General features: G+C 39.1%; 1 protein-coding gene across 2 annotated transcripts in view; it reads right to left on the reverse strand.

Moving 5' to 3' along the window:
• Positions 1 to 2316: 2316 nt before the first annotated feature.
• The window catches only part of GRIA3 (glutamate receptor, ionotropic, AMPA 3), a 491170-nt gene continuing 474529 nt past the window's right edge, over positions 2317 to 18957 (reverse strand). The window contains exons 14-16 of one of the 2 annotated variants that reach the window (XM_006862852.1): positions 11716 to 11830; positions 8851 to 9098; positions 2317 to 2598 (exon numbers count right to left, since the gene is read on the reverse strand). In XM_006862852.1, the coding sequence (XP_006862914.1) occupies positions 8853 to 9098; positions 11716 to 11830 (361 nt within the window). In that variant the 3' untranslated portion in view covers positions 2317 to 2598; positions 8851 to 8852. Of the gene's footprint in view, positions 2599 to 8850; positions 9099 to 11715; positions 11831 to 18957 lie in introns of those variants that run through there. The other variant, XM_006862853.1, reaches the window with a different exon arrangement.

The raw sequence follows: 18957 nt of genomic DNA on the forward strand, positions 1-18957 counted from the left end.
TATGAACTGAAGTCCTTGCTGTTTGTGAACACCATATCACCACTGGTGATCCTGACACACCTAATTTAAGGTCTTGGTAGTACAGAGCCCTTTTTGTTGAGAGTTCTGAGCCTAACTGCAGTTACAGTTGGGGTGGGGAGAGGTGGAATCCTTTCTGAAAATCACCAGTAAGGTCACTGTTACAGCACTAGCAAACCTTCTATGGAAAGTAATTAGTGAACATTAACTTTTTGACACCAGCATCTAAACAACTATTCCTTTCTTTACAATTTTATTTACAAAATGTATTAAAACTTTGTACAATACCTCATGGCAATGAGGCTCTGTAATTTATGCCCACACATGCAATTTATGCTTTTACAGCCATTAGTTTGCTTGGCAATTTTTCTGTTCACTGAAGTACAGCTTTAACAACAAAAAGAAAAGAATTGGAAAAAAAAAAAAAATCCTCAAGTGACTACTGCCAAACTCCCATAGCTTGAAGTTAGTAGCAGAAATTTGAAGCAATCAACATTTTTTTTAAACATGCAAGTTTTTAAAAAATAACAAATCAATTTACCCGCCTCTTCATCTCATGAAGTTTCCTCTCAGAAAAACTGATTTGAGTCAATAAACATACATTTCTCTTTATACAGTGCCTATGAAAACTTGTACGTGTAGGTTGGTTGGTTTGCTTTATACAACTTCATATTTGCACAGCGTTAGCTTCCCGTGCTGGGGATGTTATAGCATTCAGAAGTTGAAAATCACAATTTTATGAAACAAAAAAACAACAACAAAAAAACTCAATCACCCCCCCCCCCCAATAAAAGAAACCAAAAGACAGAAACAAAACAAAACAAACTGCAAACAACCTCCAAAAACCACAAACCCAAACAGAAACCCAACAGTTTTCTTCTTTTGTTCAATATCATTTAAGTTTTGACAGGTGAGTTATTTATTCGCTTATGACACAATTTTTGGAATGAAAGTTTATTTTACACTTTTCTGGAAAGAAACATTTCATTGGAACGAGACTTCTTCCTTTTTCTTCTGAAGACAAGAGCAAATATGCAGCGAGTCAGCTAAGCATCTTAGGGTCATACTTGGGAAATGAATGCGAGCTCCTATGTCTTACAGTCTGAAAACTTCCCAATGCACATCACTGATGAAAGCAAACTACTGAACTACAGAAAGCATACGTTATTATATAGGAGGTAATTAGTGAGCGTAGACTATTTTCCTCTGACTGTTCTGATGATGCCAATGGCAGGTATGCAATTAGTTACTTGATAGCCCATGGAGCAGAGGCGCGATTCTTCTGAGAGAGTCAGTGGAAAAACTGCTCCAAGCAAGGACCTGGGAGTGATGCTGAGGCCCTCAGTTTAGCAGTAGGTTTGGGAATGCATTTTCATCTTTGCAAACTAGAAAAGGACACATGCAGTCTGACGGAGAGCCACGGGCAGGAACAGGCAACAGCTGATAGGACAGACCTAGCAAGAGTAAAGTCAGATTGAGAACGATGGTCTGAACTCACTGGCCCTCCTTGTGACGTGGTCCTGACTCCGTGCTGTACACTTGAAAGGCATACTTAGCAGAGAAAGCAGAGCTGAACACAGTGTTGTTTCTGAGAAAGATATTCTAAACACATCTGGGAGTATAGGCAGCATTTCCCTCACCTCAATGCAAAATACTCATCTAAATTGGCTTAAAATACACAAGAAAGACAGATCTGTGAGCTGAAATTCCAGGCTTCTTGGAAAGCCCCGGGATCCATATTAGGAAAGCACCGAGAGTTATGTCTGATAGTGCCCCATCCCTTGCTACACACAAGAATGCATTAACATGCTCTGTTATCCCTTCACTGAGGAGAAGTTATCAGTGTATTTTCACAAAACCCTTTCAAGAATACAGAGAAGTCACCGTTGAGTCCTTTTCCCAAAATGTTTGGATTTTCTAAGTGTTGCATTTACGTTCTAAAGGTATACACATTTCAGCAACATTGAAAAGAAGAAATAGGGTGCACAGAACATCACTACCAACAGGAAATACCAAAAACATCTGGTCAGCAGATCCTAGAAGAAATGCCAGTCTTTCTTCCCAAATGCTGGGGGTCAAAGATTTTTTTTTTTTTTTTATATCAGGAGGAATTAATTATTTTACCTAAGATGGGCCTATTTGCTGAATTGGAATTTTAAATTTGTATGTGAGTTTGTAGGGGCATGTGGCTGTGTGTATTAAAGAACATGGTGTTTATATACTGTGCAGTGGTATCAAAGAATGGCTTTTGTTGGATTGATTTTTTAAATAAGATTTTTTTTTTACATACTGAAATCTTGCATGTCCATTTTTTGTTGTTGTTGGTTTTTATTTAACTTTTTTTTTTTCAAGCAAAGCAAAAAGATTTCAATGATGGTTTGCATTGTCGTGAGTCTCAGAGTATTCCATAAGGCACTGAAGGAAAAAAAAAATCAGTTTTTCCTATTGAAAGGTCATTGCACCATCAACAATATTCGTGTCATGCCCGACACCAAGGAGAGTGAAATCTGGCTCAGGATCCTTGAAGTAGCCACACTTTCGGTGATTCCTCTCATCCCAATGCCTCCAGTGGGAAGGGATCTGCAAAGGCAAGGGGACATTTAAATTTGAAGGGGCTTTCTATTGGGACAGCAGTTTCTTATAGCTCAGTCTATCTTGGAAATAAAACCATGGCTGTTTTCTTAAATTGGCATCTCTGGGAATGATTGGCAAGAGGTCTGGCTAAATTCTTTAGTCTAACACAAATGCTTTAAAATAGACTAAGCTAGGTAAATTCTCTACTTTATACATTGTATTAAGGAATAAATAGGCATTGCATGATGCCTAACTCAAGACTTCAATTACTTAGCATTTAGGTATACTAGAAAGACTTATTTGATGTCATTAAGAGCTGTCAAGTTGGTTCTGACTTATAGTGGCCCTGTATAGGATTTCTAAGAAGCAGCTGGTGGGTATGAACTGCCAATGTCGTGGTTAGCAATGCATTGCTTATCCTATAGCAACTCACAAAGGCTTGTTGTTGTAAAAGACTTTGTTGTTGTTGTTCAGTGCCGTTGAGAGGATTCAGACTCTAGCGATCCTGTATAGGGTTTCTGAGGAGCAGCTGATGAATTTGAACTGCTGACCTTGTGGTTTACAGCCTAGTACAGATCCTACAGTGCCACACCAGGAAAAGACTTATTGTTGTTGTTAAGTGCCATCGAGTCGGTTCCGACTCATAGTGATCCTGTATAAAGTTTATAAGGAGTGGCTGGTAAATTTGAACCACTGACTTTGTGGCTCAAAATGACCTTATCATCCTGTGTATTATCCCACAGCGCCATACCAGGACTCTGTAAAAGACTTAGTACCATTGAAATACAGATATTCAGGACAACTACATTGTATGCCATTGTTTACCTATGACAGAAGATAAACAGTGTTCTCTGGCTTGTTGGATTGAAATCTATTTTGATTGTGAGATGAAAATTTGCTGTTCATTGTCAGAAAAGTGGCAGCTCGTTTCTCTTAATACCTACCTACACCTTAGTTACTAAAGTTGTTAAGTGCCGTCGAGTCGCTCCTGACTCATAGTGACCCTGTATAGGGTTTCTGAGGAGTAGCTGGTGAGCTTGACCCACTCACCTTGTGGTTCAAACCGACCAGTGTATTAACCCACAGTGCCATGCTAGAACTTTAAAGAGATAGCACATTCCATGAAGAAGCCAGAAGAGTGATACTCATGAAGGGACTCGGCATCCATTGGGGTCTTTGCCCTGATTGAGATACTGATGGCACCCTCTTTTGGAAGGGGATTAATTCATTAATTTCTTGGCCCGTGACTCTGAAAGCTGAAAGTCACTTTCCTGCTTCTTCTTCAAGCTTATTCCCAGATCCTTTCCCTCTTTACTAATGGGACACATCTTCCTTTCCAGGGTCAACACTAAGTTGTATCCTGTATGAATGGCACAACTACTATCTACCAAAGGCCCTGGAATAAGTATCTGTAAGAAGAATGTCAAAGATGCACTTACAGGTCAAAAGTTTCAAGGAGGGCAGATTAAGACTAACATGGAAGTGGGTAAATCTCTTCCTTGGAACCTTTAGAGCCCTAAATCTATCCTATCTCAGAAGCTTGGAGAAGTTTTATATCTGTGGTGGAAAGATCAAACTCTCCCAATTAACCCCAATTAGCCATGGGGTAGCACTAACTAAATTGCATGACTTTGGGAAAGTCACCTAACCTCTTAGTGTCTTATTTCCTGATTTTAAATGGTGTTTATAATGAAATGTTATCACAGATAAAAGTCCTCTGGACATAATGAACATCAACAATTTCATTGTTCAGAATGATATTTCCACTCTTGAAAACAGATTTTTTCCACTCTTTGAAACAGGAAAGTTTCTTCAGCAAAGAATGCTGTAGAAAGAAATTGGATTGTTTTGAAAATCAGTTGCATCAACAAAGTATTTTCAAGAAAGACTAAACAGAGCACAGTTAGAGGAAACATGGAAGTCTTTCCCCTAATTTCAGGCATCTTGAGGTCTTGAAAATGAGAAGGATTTAAAAAACAATGTTGAAGAAAACTAAAGAAGCCAGAAGTGATTCTGAACAACAATGAGAAAAGTGGGAAGAATGGTTAAAGCTGTTAGCAGAGCCAAACTTAGGGCACAGTGAATCCAGAGCAGTTGATGCCCGGTCACCTGCCAAGGTGTGCTTGGGGGCCACACTGCTAATAGTTGATCAGTAACTCAGAGAAGCAGCAGGTAGTCAAGAAGACATCTGCTTCTTAATGCAATGCCATTGAGTCAATTCCTACTCCTAGGGACTCAGCATAGTAGACTGCCCCATAGGGTTTCCAAGGCTGTAATCTTTATGGCAGCAGGCAGTTTTATCTTTCTACCATGGAGTGATTAGAGGGTTTGAACCACTGAGTTTTCAGTTAGCAACTGAGCATTTAACCAGTGCCACAGGGTTCCCCATCTGCTCCATAGTGGGAACTAAACAAGATCTGAGACCGAGGCATGTGTTCTCACAGGTTGCATCGTCCTTACTCCAGTATCATCAAGAGAAAACGAGAGACTATTCCTTCCACTTTTAAATCAGATTTCACCTGGATCATATTTTTGGAGGGGATTTGCCCTTGAATCATCCTTCCTGAAGTATATTCAGTAGCTGACTATTTTGGAAGTAGATTGCCAGGCCTTTCTTCTGAGGCACCTATGGGTAGACTCAAACCTCCAACCTTCCAGTTAGCTGAGTGTAGTAGCCATTTACACTACCCATGGACTCCTGAAGAATTACTGGTACTATATACCTCTAAGGAGTTCTGGTGGCACAATGGTTAAGCATTGGGCTGCTAACTGAAAGACTGATGGTTCAAACCCATAGCCACTCCATGGGAAAAAGATGAAGCCGTCTGCTCCAATAAAGATTTATAGTCTGGGAAACCCTAGGTAACAGTTCTGCTTTGCCCTATAGCATAGCTATGAGTTGACACAGACTTGATGGCAGTGGGTGGGTTGGATTATAAAGCTCCACGACTGACTGATAGAATATTACAAGTGAAATCTCTGGGTACCTCTCTATCTCTGTGCCCCTAGTCCATGTCAGAGAATTAGAAGCCTGAAAACTAGGTAACAAATTAGAAGTTGCTAGGAGATATCCCGGAATTTGGAAAATAAAAGATGAATGGATGAAAATTTTACTCCTCACTTAATCAACATTCCCCATAGATCACATCACTCAACTGGCTGAGGATGGCAGAGAAGTTTCTATTTCCTGCTTGGCCTGCTTTGTGCCTCTTGACTGACACATGTATGATCTTTTTTGGCATCTTCCAAAGCTTTTCCTTGTTGTCTTGAGACTTAATACAGACTTGGATGCCAGATTTATTTTCAGAAGCTCTTCTCTTGTTTTCTTTCCTCCTCAGCCTAGTGATGGTTGCCACGTGGCTAGCTAACTGGTGCTTTAACCACATTGGCTTAGTGCCTATTAAAATGTGTTTTATTTTTTTACTTTAATTATCCTAAATTTTGCTTCACAAAAGTAGATCAGCCAAGATGACCAAAGGACAGTCAGAGAGCTAGAGTTGTGGCAAGTCCAAATCCAGATTGGATGTTCCAGGACTGCAGAATTCTGCCCAGTATAACAAAGGTTTGCTGATCCCCATTTTTAAAGTTACATTCTCTGAGATAATTTTCTCTAGAATCTTCCTATTCCTTGGACAAGCAGCATTAGCACCACCTGAGTATTTTTGTGAGAAATGCAGACTCTTAGGTCTTGTTGTTGTTGTTGTTAGGTGCCTTTCAGTCAGTTCCAACTCATTGCCCGGTCCTGCGCCAACTTCACAACCTCACAATTATTACGCTTGAACCCATTGCTGCTGCCACTGTGCCACTGTGGGTGTCTTCCTCTTTTTAGCCAACCCTCCACTTTACCAAGCATGATGCCCTTCTGTAGGGACTGGTCACTCCTGATCATATTTCTGAAGTATGGGAAATGAAATCTCGCAATTCTGACTGCTAAGGAGCACTCTTGCTGTACTTCCAACACAGATGTATTTGTTCTTCTGGCAATCCATGGTACTTTTAATATTCTTCTCCAACACCATAACTTAAATACATCAATTCTTCTACCGTCTTCTTTATTCATTGTCCAACTTTCACATGCATAAGGTTAGGTGCACCTTAGTCCTCAAACTGACATCTTTGCTTTTGAAACTAGATCTGCTGAATCAGAATCTGCATTTTAACAAGGCTCCCAGATTTACTCACATGCACTTTGACATGTGAGAAGCTCTGCTCTGGGGTCTCAACAAGATACTGAGGCTATAATAGTTAGGGGGTAGAAACATAGATTCTCAGATGGAATGGCTGATGATAAACAAGGAAGATCTAGAGGCTGAGCCCCAATACCTTTTTGTTTCAGAAAGATTCTTTCTGGGGAAAGTAGGAGCAGTTGAATATTCAATTACATGCAGCATATTTAAGTGGGGAATATGGAGATTTGGTGAGCTTCCTCAGGATTTGATTTTGTGACCAGGGTCTGCTCTCCATTTGGTAAAATTCTATTTGGGTTTGAAGGTTCCTGGAGGCCAGCAGGCCATGGGTGGCTATAGGCTGAATGGTTTAGTAAAACAAATAATGGTACTTAGTTGTGTTGTCTTGAGCAAGTTACTTGATGTGGCTGGGTTACCTCAAAGGGAAAATACTATCTGGCCTATTTTATCTCAAAGGTATGAGAGAATGTTTGGGAGAGTGCTATACAGATTTAAGGTGGATTATTTATTTGGATGCCAGTATCTCAGAGTTTAGGATAATTAAGATAGGCTATTATCCTAAGAAAAAGAAAATAATGTCCACAAAATTGTAATGGGGCTACATAAAATACTCAAGAGTAAAACATTTTAAGGAAACTAACACAGTAAATTCTTGCATGCATACAGTGCTAATTACAGATGAATTCATGTATTGTACACTCAGCAATGCAATGGGAACACTTTTCAGTGTACTGGATACATTGTGGCAAAATGCTACAGTCTATGGCAAGAACAAACAACCAGCATATTCACCAAACAAAATGATGCTTTTTATAATGAAGGCAAATAATTTATTTGGATTCAAATATTAAAATTGTGGATGAATTTAGGTCCTTAATGTGAAATACAAGAAAGAGGAAGCACAAATGCATTTGTAGAAATTCAAGCATATTGAGATTTATTTAGGGGTCAAAAATTCCTCCCTTAAAATGAGGGATATAAACTTGCTAGTTGTTCTGTTCCACTTCAGGCAAGAGTGTTAGTGATGACAGATGCACTTGAAGGTAGCAAGACTACAGTATATGCTTTAAAACACTTTCAGAATTTAGATGGGAGCATAGTTCAAGTTGGCCTTTGGGTATGACAGTGTTATTAGTGGGCTTTGGCCATAGCTGCCAGTGTCAAGGTGTTATCAGACAAGCTTATCTAAGTATGAATTTGGGATGGTCACTGACTTTTGGGAAATACTTACCTGAACATTGCTTCCAAGGAAGGGACAACAGAGGGGCTCAAGATTAAGAAAATTGCTTCAAGCTTAAACTGATCACATAAAAGAACCTATTGCACTACTTAAGATGGCAGTGCCTCAATTCCATTACTAATTTTAACATCCATTCCAGAGCCATTGCTTTCTTTAGATCTGCACTGTCCAATATGGTAGCCATGGCTACATGTGACTATTGAGCACTGGATATGTAATTGGTATGAGTTGAGATGTACTGCAAGTATAAAATGCACACCAGATTTCTGAGACTTAGCATGAAGAAAAGAATGTGATAGATATTATTAATACATTTTTATATTGATGATATGTTAAAATCACAATATTTTGGATATATTTGATTAATAAATATAAGGGGCTTCAAAAAGTTAATGGAAAAAGTCTATTATCTTTTAATTCCATTTTTCCACAAGCTTTCAGAAGCCTCCTTGTACGTGATTAGGACCAATGCCACTTGTTTATTTCTCCCTTTTTAATGTGCTACTGGAGCAGTAAAAATGACACATGTGGCTCACATGTGTGACTTGCATATATTTTTATTGAACAGTGCTGCTCTAGAGAACATTTTTTTTTCCTTTTTGGATCACAGACCACAATTTAATTACAATTATGCTATTAGAAAAGCACCATTGCCTGACAAGAAAGCACAACCATTGTTTTCAAAGACTGAAATGGTTGCAAAGAATAGGCAATGCTTGAAACAATGCAAATAAACCAAACTAAAAAATAAAGCAAGAAGAAAAAGAAAAATAGAAAGAGAATAACATACAGCAAAGTAAGGCTGATTAGTTTACTAGACCTTAACCGTACCCCTAGATCTTAACACTCTCAGTTCCATACACGTTGTAGCCTTCTCTGTATGTAGCATAATTCTGAGTGTTGGTGGCAGGAGCAGGCTTAAAGTTTTGGGTGTTCTTTGTAAGTTTCATGCGTTTGGACTCTGCCCGAGATTTGTAACAGAATTCTATCAAAGCCACCATCATGGCCAGCCCCAGACCTCCAACAAGTATATAGAAAACTCCTGCCACATTGCTCAGGCTCAGAGCGCTGGTCTTGTCCTAAGAGAAATGAACAACGCGATTAGTTTTTGGGGAAAACAATGGCATTGGGACATTATAATACAGGAGAACAGTATAGGATAGTTCTAAGTTGTAAAATAACTAAGCATTGATGTAAGTGTTGTGACTCAAGTTCGGCAATTGGCTAATGCCTCACAATGACCAGCAAGGTGGTAGACTGTGCTTCTGTTGACAGTTGTGGTCCTCACCTAAATGTTCTTTTGTTTGATTCCTTAAGTCACTTAGTACCTCAAAATAGCGTTCAACAACTAAATAAAACAGCACTTGGTCATGGGAACAAAAGAGTAAACACAAGCACAATTTATTCTTCCACCAGCTGCAATAAACACCATTTGCCAAACTTGAGTTGTGACATAATCTTTAGAAAGGTAACACTCTTTTCACTTGGGAATGTGAAGCACTCTTTCCCCTCTCTTCCCCGCAACACCCCTTTCTCCCGTGTTCTCCCTGTGACAAACTTTACCAGCTAGTCTTTAAGGTATCAGGTGAGAATATTAGAGGTTCCTGGTAGTCTTATCTGGGGATAGTCTTATCAAGGGCCTTTTAAAAAGGATTAGCTCTTCCCTTTCCCCCAGTGGCTGAGAAATTTCTCCTTTGGGGAATTGGTAGGTAAATTCTCATCCTACTTAAAATCAGGACAGCCAGTCTCCGTGCTGCCAGAACAAGGGCACAGCACAAAGAATTGGCTCCATTCCATCGTCCTGGAAGCTTAAGGAAACTGTTAGGAGGATCCAATGGGTCTTGGATTGACTCCATACAAATCAGAAAGCTGCTCCAGGAGGCTGGTGATTAAAAAAAAAAAAAAAAAAAAAAAGTCCAGCTCATTTTTAGCTTTTACTCCCGGGAGTAAATAGTAGAGAACATTACTACTACTACTAAAACAACTCCACTTGTCTACTTTCTATTTAACATTGGGGAGCGGGGGAAGAGGGAAAAAATCAAGGAAGCCGGTCAGTGACTTTCAGGTCAAATGATCAAAATCTAACTAAGCTGTCTGCCTGTATGAAAAAGCAAAAACGGAACTGCTGAACAATGGAAAGATAAAAGTTGGTGCCTTGAGCCCTACCTTGAGGTAGGACACACCAAGGGCCAGGAGTCTTTCTTTGAAAAAAAAAAAAATAATAATAAAACAGCATTTTGTAGTCTTTTTAGAGGGGATGTAACCATTTTGCTGCTGAATGGAATACCCAAATTGTTAAAACCAGTGAATTGAGTCTTTTATTTAAATGATGGTCATTACTGACACAACTCTCTATGACAGCTAGTCCTGGTATGATTTAAGGAATTAAATGATCATGTCCTTCTGGTTTTATTTTCATAGGCTCTAGACCTGAACTTGATTACCTTAATGAAAAAGCCAATTGGAATTGAATTGCATGGTTGGGAAGGGACCAGGTGTGGGAGTGCCTCATGTCTACAACAACCTTGCAACTAGTCATTCTTCTGGAATGAATGACAGTATATATACATTTTTGTTACTTAAGAAACAATGGGTCATTTCCTTAAAGAGGCTGGTAAGGTTATTTGCAAGGATGTTTTACAGTCCATTAGGAAATGGACTATAAATTTCTGGTAACCTTCCTTCTGCTATTAGATTTTTTATATGTACGTGGTATTTGATGGGGGAGAAATGTCCTTTGATATAGCCCACATAAGCTCTAGCAACAAGAAAAGTTTCAAGGTCCATGTATTCAAATTTCACAACAGTTAACATAATTCCCTGATGTGGAAAGTAGAAGACCAGTAGCAAAATGGTTCACTGCACAGGGAAAATGAGTGGCATTTCATGAAATGAATTAACTGATACCACAATATTAGTTCAAAAAAGGAAAGGCAAAAATTGAAACTAAAAAGAACTTCCTTAGGGGAGCAAAGGAGGGCAGGAAGGAGGTGGGGAAGAGTGTTTCATGCTTATCAATGTGATGTTATCCTGACAATGTACACCCTTAAGGAGCATGCGGCTAAATTTTAAAAATATTCTGGACAGCGATTCCAATGAGACCATTGGAAGAGAGAAGTGTGACAGACTTAATGAGATCTGAGATCCAAATAGATGCTGAACTCAATACAACAGCAGCTGGGATGAGGCTAGTCATTCTGTGTACAGAGCCCAGCCTTTTCTATTTCTTTGTTCGACTGTTTTCATATGGGATTGGCATATATCTCAATAACCAAAGGTATTTACAAACTACAATGTCTCTGACACTGCAAGAATTTTAAGAATAAGTACTGTCACAACTGGATATTTTTTTGTTTGGACTGGGGAGTTGTCCTTAGATTTTCTCTTTGAACTTTCGAAATGTGAAATACAGTAAAACCCCCTTATAACACAGCTCATTATTTCACAGCTTTGGAAGTATGGTGGTCCAGATTGAGTTCCCTAATGACAACAACAGCTCATTTGAGTCAATGATTGATTCCATGTGGCAGACCACTGAGGCTGATGTTTGCCTTATTCCCGTAGTGCTGGTGTTATAAAGGGGTCCCACTGTGTTAGGGAGTGTGTGTTGGGAAGGAAAGCCGTTTTAGGGTAGAAAATAAACAGTGGGTCAAAATGTGATTGCTAATCAGTACAAAAAGACCTTCAGCGACTGACCTTACTCCCGGAGTCCTTGGCTCCACATTCCCCCTTATCGTACCACCATTTGTTTTTCAGCTTGTCTAAGATGCCTTGTTCACTGAGTTTCAATACTGCAAGGTTTACAGGCGTTCTTCACGTGGGAAATAACATAAATAACATTATATTATGTTATTTTATGTTATTCAAGCTTCAAACTACTTTAAAACTATAGAAAGCGATAAAGCAGGGGGCCCTGGCCACACAGTAATTTTAGACACTGCAGGCAACCTGTGCATTACCTTATAAAAAGTTAACACTACAGCAACGCTATATTTACCAGGGCCTGCCCATATCGCTTTGAGTAATCGGCACACACTGTTAAACAATGAGGATAGAAAAAAAGGCACTCCTCAGGTAGGCTGTGTGGTGAGGAGGGTCTCCCCTTAAGTGACAATTGTCGGTGGCAGCTTGCAGTAGCTTTGTGTTAGGTTTGATCTAACTGGGTGTCTTCTTGTACTTCCAGACAGAAAGCAAGTCTTATGAGTGAGTGGGGAAGGGGACAGGGTCAGAAGGAGCAGAGTTTCCATATTGTATATTGAGAAGAATGGATAGATTCAAACAGAATAGAAAATAGAGTCTATGTGAATAGCATGCTTTCTAGTTAGTTGTCTTTTTTTTACACACATCTGTTGCCCAGCTGAAAATGATCCCAGAAAGACCTATGTACATGACCTTACTCCACAAATGTGTATTTGAAATGCTTTATGCACACACTGAAGGAGCTCTGGTAGCATAGTGTTTGCAAGTTGGGCTGCTAACCTCAAGGTCAGCACTTTGAAACTACCAGCAATTCCATGGAGAAAGATGAGGCTTTTTGCTCCCACAAAGATTTACAGCCTCGGAAAACCCATGCAGGGTCACCATGAGTCGGAACATACTCAACAGCATACCACCACCACCACCACGCACACACACTGATCTTGGTATGAAATGCATAAGTTGGTCCTCTGACTTTTGGACAACAGGAATACTTACAATGATGTGAGAACTAGTTTATGGATAGGTTTTGAGTTACTGACTGGATATCTGATACGGTCATCTTATCTGTGGTCAACTCAAATCACCACAGAGTTGAACAGATAGTTGAAAAATGGATTATTAATAGAGTATGGCCTAAAATAACAAACTGACTCTGCCATGGCTGAGTAGCATCATAAAGGAATAGTTTAGGTAAATTGTTCTAGGAAGACAGGACTTCTTCAACTTTGAGGTTAATACATCCCCAGGAGGCCAGGCCACCACTTCTTATTCTTCCACTAAAAGTGCAAGGGTTACATTCAGAGCTGCTATGCAAATACCTAAAACTCTACAAGACCAGCTCTGTTCTCGCACTAGGATGAAGATTTTATCTCCTAGAGATTGTTTCTTCAGCTGTACAATGGAAACTGTGACCTTTACTCTGTCCTCTCTCTAGGAATATTGAATTTTAAATGAAGTCTCTCTAATAACTTTGGATAAAGAATGCATTATACATAGAAGGTGGCATAATTTTATTATGAAGCAATCAACTACTGTGTTCAGATTCATGTGAGAAATATTGCCAATGCTAGTGCATGTTGGTCCAAATGCCATCAATTTTAAAAGGACAAAAGCAGAAAAAGTTTGATAGCTATAAACACTCCATAGAATGTCTTTGCTTATTTTGGATATGTCAGACCCACCAAACATATCTAGTCATTGACAAGGCCTCCTTTAGTCACAAAGATCTGGTTTCTATAATCCCAAATTCCCAAATTCTATTTCTTTTTTTCCTCCATTTGTTGGTGAGAGTAGAGAGGCTATCTTATTTTGAGATAATTCTAAGAAATGTAGCATCATTTAAAGAAAATATGTAATCTCAGAGTAGTTAAAATTTGAAAAATGACAAATCTCTAGTATCAAGGTGGTGACAATTTCTAAATTAGCATGGGGTCTGGCAGCCAGAATATCTGCATTTGTATCTCACCAAGAAATTGGGGTCTTTTAGACTTTTAGCAAGGTCCTTCAATCAGTGTTCAGACACCTAGGGTTCTCAAATGTCAACCTGAGTTCCTTGAAATACGAAGCCCTAAAATATGCTGAAATGGAGGTTTTGATGTTATTGACAATGAAAAGCAACTCTTAGACCTTCAAAGGACAGACAGGTCATCTATGGCCCTGAGACCAGTTTTGGATCTGCATTCTCCCCTACCCTCTATCATCTGACCCCTTTCTCTTTCCCCCATTATTTTTTTATCTTGTTATTACCACGTCTCCCCATCCTATGCCTTAAGCCAGGCACTGGTCCCAGGTTCAGCAATCTGGCATTAACATGGTTGTAGAGGGAGATCTTCTCCAATGACATATGGAAGACTGAATTCATCAGGACCACAGGGGGAAAAAAATGCAAAGGACCTTTCTGATTGCAAAGGAGCTAATATCCTCACACTGCACTTTTACTAAGCCCTTACCAAGCCCTGTCCCTCCTCAAGGCACTATGTTCTCCAGATTACTCCATTTATTCTTCAGTACTGCTGCTTTTGTTAGCTTGCAGGAACAGAGTAGTCTGATTAAACACAGTCACCCTAAAGTCTAAACAGAGAAGTTCCATCCTCCCCAAAGATCCTGGTTTTTAAAGAAGTTTGTCACACTTTATGTGTAAAGTGTTAGAGTAGTGGCTTACAAAGTATGGTTCCGAGACTCCTGGGGGTTCTTGAAACCTTTTCATCAGAGAGTTTGCAAGTGAAAACTCTTTTTATAATAGTTTATAATAGTTCTAAGACATTATTTGCCCATCTCACTCTCATTTTATCATGATGTCCAGTGGAGTTTCCTGGAGGCCACATGATGTGCAGAAGCAGAAATGACAATCTCTTTCTCTTCTTTTAAGCCAGATATTAAAGAGGTTTGAAAACATGTAGAACAATGCCACTCTTCTTACTATTTATTTGTGTGTGTGTGTAAAAATATGTTATTTTTCATAAAAGTATATCATTTATATTAACATATATTATGTTTGTTATTATTTTTTAATGAATATAGTTTTTTAATTCCTCAGTTTTAATTTCTGATACGGTGAATATTAATAAAGCACACAGAAAAAAAGGCTTTTTGAGTTTTCAATATTTTTTAAGCATGGAGAGGGGCTGTGAGACAAAAACAAAGTTGGCAAAGTACTGGTTTGAAGAAGGGAAAGCACTCCCTCCATTCACTTTTGGGTGGGTAAGTGCTACCATCTATCTACTCTTACCAAAATCCTGTCTCGGTAGGTCAGCAATTTAACATCCTACTTTTGGAAAATGGTTTATCTGTACCTTAGGCCATCCATTGGCTTCCACAGAGTAACTAGTAAAAGCTTTATCTCCCTTGGCCTCCACAGTGATGGAGAAGGTTACTTCAGAGCAGAGGTTCTCAACTGGAGGCAATTTTGTTCTCCAGGGGACATTTGACAATGTTGGTAGTCATTTGTCATTGTCATGACTGGGAAAGGGAGTGCTAATAGCATCTAGTGGGTAGAGGCCAGGGATGCTGCTAAATATCCTATGGTGTCCCCCACAACAAGGAATTGTCCTATTCCAAATGCCAATAGGGTCATTGTTGAGAAACTCTGCCTTACGGCATTCAAAACTTGACTGAGATATCCTGGGACTTTAGAGAAATCTGACAAATGATATGCTTCTACAAGTTCTGTCTTTGCATGGAAAAAAAAAAAATCACGGGGCTTATGAAATCTGGCAGAGAACCAATGTGCATTTGGGGACTTCTAAATAAAAATGGGGGAGAAAACCAAACATATCAAGCAGCAGTACAGCCAAGGAGGATAAAAGCTGTAATCAGAAATCACAGATAATACCACTTAACAAGGTTAGGATAGCTGCCAAGAAAAGGAGAAAGTACTTTAAAAGCCAAATATCCTAGAACTCTATGTTGCTGCAGGATAGAATAAATTTCTAAGATGGCAGAGAAAAACTGCTTTTTTCCCACATAATTTTCTCTCTTACTGTACCTTACTTGTATTGCCAAGGCCAAGCCCAATCCAAATTAGACAAATTTAGAACCACTCTCCTCTGCCTCAACACATACACGCACACATATTGATATTTTCAATGAAGTAAAGTGAGGTGGGCATTTGGTCATTTAAACTGTCACTTTCTATATGAAGCTTTTCTGTCTACTCCCTATCCTTTCCTACCTTGCCCATGTCTTGTGTCTCTCACTGGTCTATGTAATTTTCAAAAACAGGGAACACATTTTGTGTATTTTGTATCCCCACTTAGGATTGTTGTTGTTGTTAGGTGCCATCGAGTCGGTACCAACTCATAGCGATCCTATGCACAACAGAACGAAATACTGCCTGATCCTGGGCTAACCTCACAATTGTTGCCACTTAGGATAGATAGTTCTCTCAATAAATATATACTTGTTCAAGGAACATCTTGTGGTATTCTGCTTTTAGGCCCAGTACCTTCACCTAGTTATTATTCTGATTATTATTTTTGGTCAAGTTTAATGATCATTTTAAGAAGGGAGATTTACGGTCTCTACAAGTTAAGAAACTGAGGCACTGGTAGGTTAAGCTATTTGCTTAGCCTGCACAGCAAATCATGGGGCAGGTTAGAGACACATTATTAGACAGCCAGGTCAGTCTTGGGGGTTCTCCCATGGAACACACAAAAGGATCACAACCTTCTTTATTTTTGTTCTTTAGGCCTGGATGTTCATAATGATCTTTTTTCTTTAGGGATCACCATATTCTAAAGAACTATCAACTTCACAAGGACAGATCTTACAGCTGGGGCCTTTTACTCTGCTGCAGCAAGATGTCTCCAGGGGAATGTTTCAGAGCAATTATTGCAGGCCCTTAACTGGTACCTAAGAGAATTATAAATCAGAAATATTTATCATACTCACCTCAGTAGAGAACAGAAAGACTTAAATAAAGTAGGTCAGATTCCTATCATGGAAATTAATCAGGCATTCTCCCCTCTGAAGGGATTGCTATGAACTTTTTGCTGAGTAGAGGCCCCTAAGACAAAGACATGGGTCAGTTTGCTAAGAGGGAAAACAGGAGAGCTTTGGAATGGAATTTCAGGGGGTCTGGGAACGTCTTCCTGTCCAAGACTGGTTTCCTCCCTACTACCTAAAATTCCACCATGAGAATTTCACACCTTTAAGCTTGAACAACATTCCTTGTTAAATTACAAATCTTCCTGAGAAATGATCAATGGAGCCAAGAATAAGTATTTACAAACTGCAGCTCCATTTATTGAAAATGTTCAAGGGGAAAAAAGTGGCCAACTTTGTGGTTCGCAATCCAGTGCTAATCCTAAAGAGCTACTACACTCCCAGTTGAGAAGTCAATATTTTAAAAATATGTAAAGGTAGCGCTGACCTGCTCTCTCAGGATGATGCTGCGTGAGTGTGGAGTCTGTTTTGATTGCTTTAAAAGTTTTATATAGAGGTTAATAACATTATTATTGAATTTCTGGGTGGTGTAAATGGTTAACACACTCTTCAGAAGAAAGGCATGGTGATCTACTTATGAAAAATCAGCCACCAAAAAGCCTGTAGAGCACAGTTCAACTCTGACACTTAAGAGGTCACTTTAAGTCAGAGTCGATTCCATAGTAACTGGCTTTAAACATCATTACTCAAAACACTTTCATAATGAATTCTACTTTTGAAATACAAATTTCTTATCTCTGCCATCCATACTTGGCAATAATTCAGCTACAAAAGACTGTGCTCACAACGCAAGGCATCCGTTGCACAGGTGATAGCTTTCTAGATTCCAGGCTCAATTCCTGGGATGAACTATCCAGTTATTACAAAGCATCAGTGTTATCTTAGTGATGGCAAATGTTACATCCAGAGGCAGCCTTAGGATAAGAGGAACTCAGAAGACCTTTCTTTATTCTGTGAAAGTAAAAAATGTTTCTTTTAAAAAATTAAATCAAAATCTTGATATGCTTCAAAAGAAGTACCCTATTTATTTTTAAAGTTTTATTTTAAGAAGTATATAAAATACTAATGGAGGCATTCTGGATTCCTTATTATGAACAAAGAAATGTTGAAAGAGGGATGTGAGAATGCTAAGTTTCCCCACTGGGGACAAGAAGAAAAATTGGGCCTTATGAATATTTTTATTCCTCCAAATAATCTAGGGAACCTGGAATGATTTAGAGAGGAATTTGTACTATAAATATGGCTCTTGGACTGAAAAACATAGGAATGATTTATCCACCCTGTGGGTTATATACTGTAAAAATTGTGGGATTTATTGTGCCCTAAATGGCTTCACTTCTCCTTTCTGAGCAGGAACAACTTAAGAGCAAATGTCTGTTTAATTAATGAAATTAGAAGCTCTCCAATGGTGCCCTTAGGAAGTGTAGATATATGTGCACATACTTAGGACATGGAAGAAGATAAGGAGCTCACAGAGAAGTAAAAGAAATATATGAGCAAGGATGGTAATTTGCATAGTTAATTAGAAGTCTGCTCTAACTACACAATATCTGGATGATATAAAAGGAAATTTATCACGGCCTAAGTTGGAAGCCCTCTCTCAAACCTATCCCTTATCCAAACCCCCACTCCAAGTTACAAACAATTTATTCTTGGCACTTAGTAATTTTTATTTTACAAGTATCTCCAACCCAGTGGTGGGAGGACACCTATCCTTTTGCACTGGCTCGTTTACTGTAGATCTTTCAGGCTTCCATGGTAACAAGTCATTTTCCCAATCATGCACTTGCTCCCTTAGCCTTTTCTGGATCACTCCTAGCATCATTCGGGAAATCACAGCCATGTACAGGCAGGCAGCCTCAGACAGATATCTGCACAGGTATATATCTTGTTTTATTAAGTTGGAGTCAGCCTATGACCAAGCAGGAGAAAATTCTTCAATGGACCAAAGGGTTTACTCTTTCCATAGGTTATCTTGGGATATGTGCAGGGAAGAGCTTTACTTCTCCACAGAGCTAACTGTTGGAGGCCATGGCAGTTCAAAACAAGCCCTAGAGTGTTCGTAGAGATTCCTAGAAGCAGGGTTGGAGGAGAATGAGGGGTTAAGCTATTTTGTTTCTTCTACTCTGGGATTATTCTAAATTTTCTTAACAGATTTGTGAGCACATGACTCCTGGCATTAGTGGGCTTTGGCCACCCCAGTGACCCTCATTTCACAGGGGCAACTACAATAATTTGCAGAGTTATATTGTGCTTAGCTACTAGCAGCTGCTTCTGAGAGAGTATTTATATCTG

This window comes from Chrysochloris asiatica, unplaced genomic scaffold (assembly GCF_000296735.1).
Source record: "Chrysochloris asiatica unplaced genomic scaffold, ChrAsi1.0 scaffold00051, whole genome shotgun sequence".
Classification (NCBI taxonomy): Eukaryota; Metazoa; Chordata; class Mammalia; order Afrosoricida; family Chrysochloridae; genus Chrysochloris; species Chrysochloris asiatica.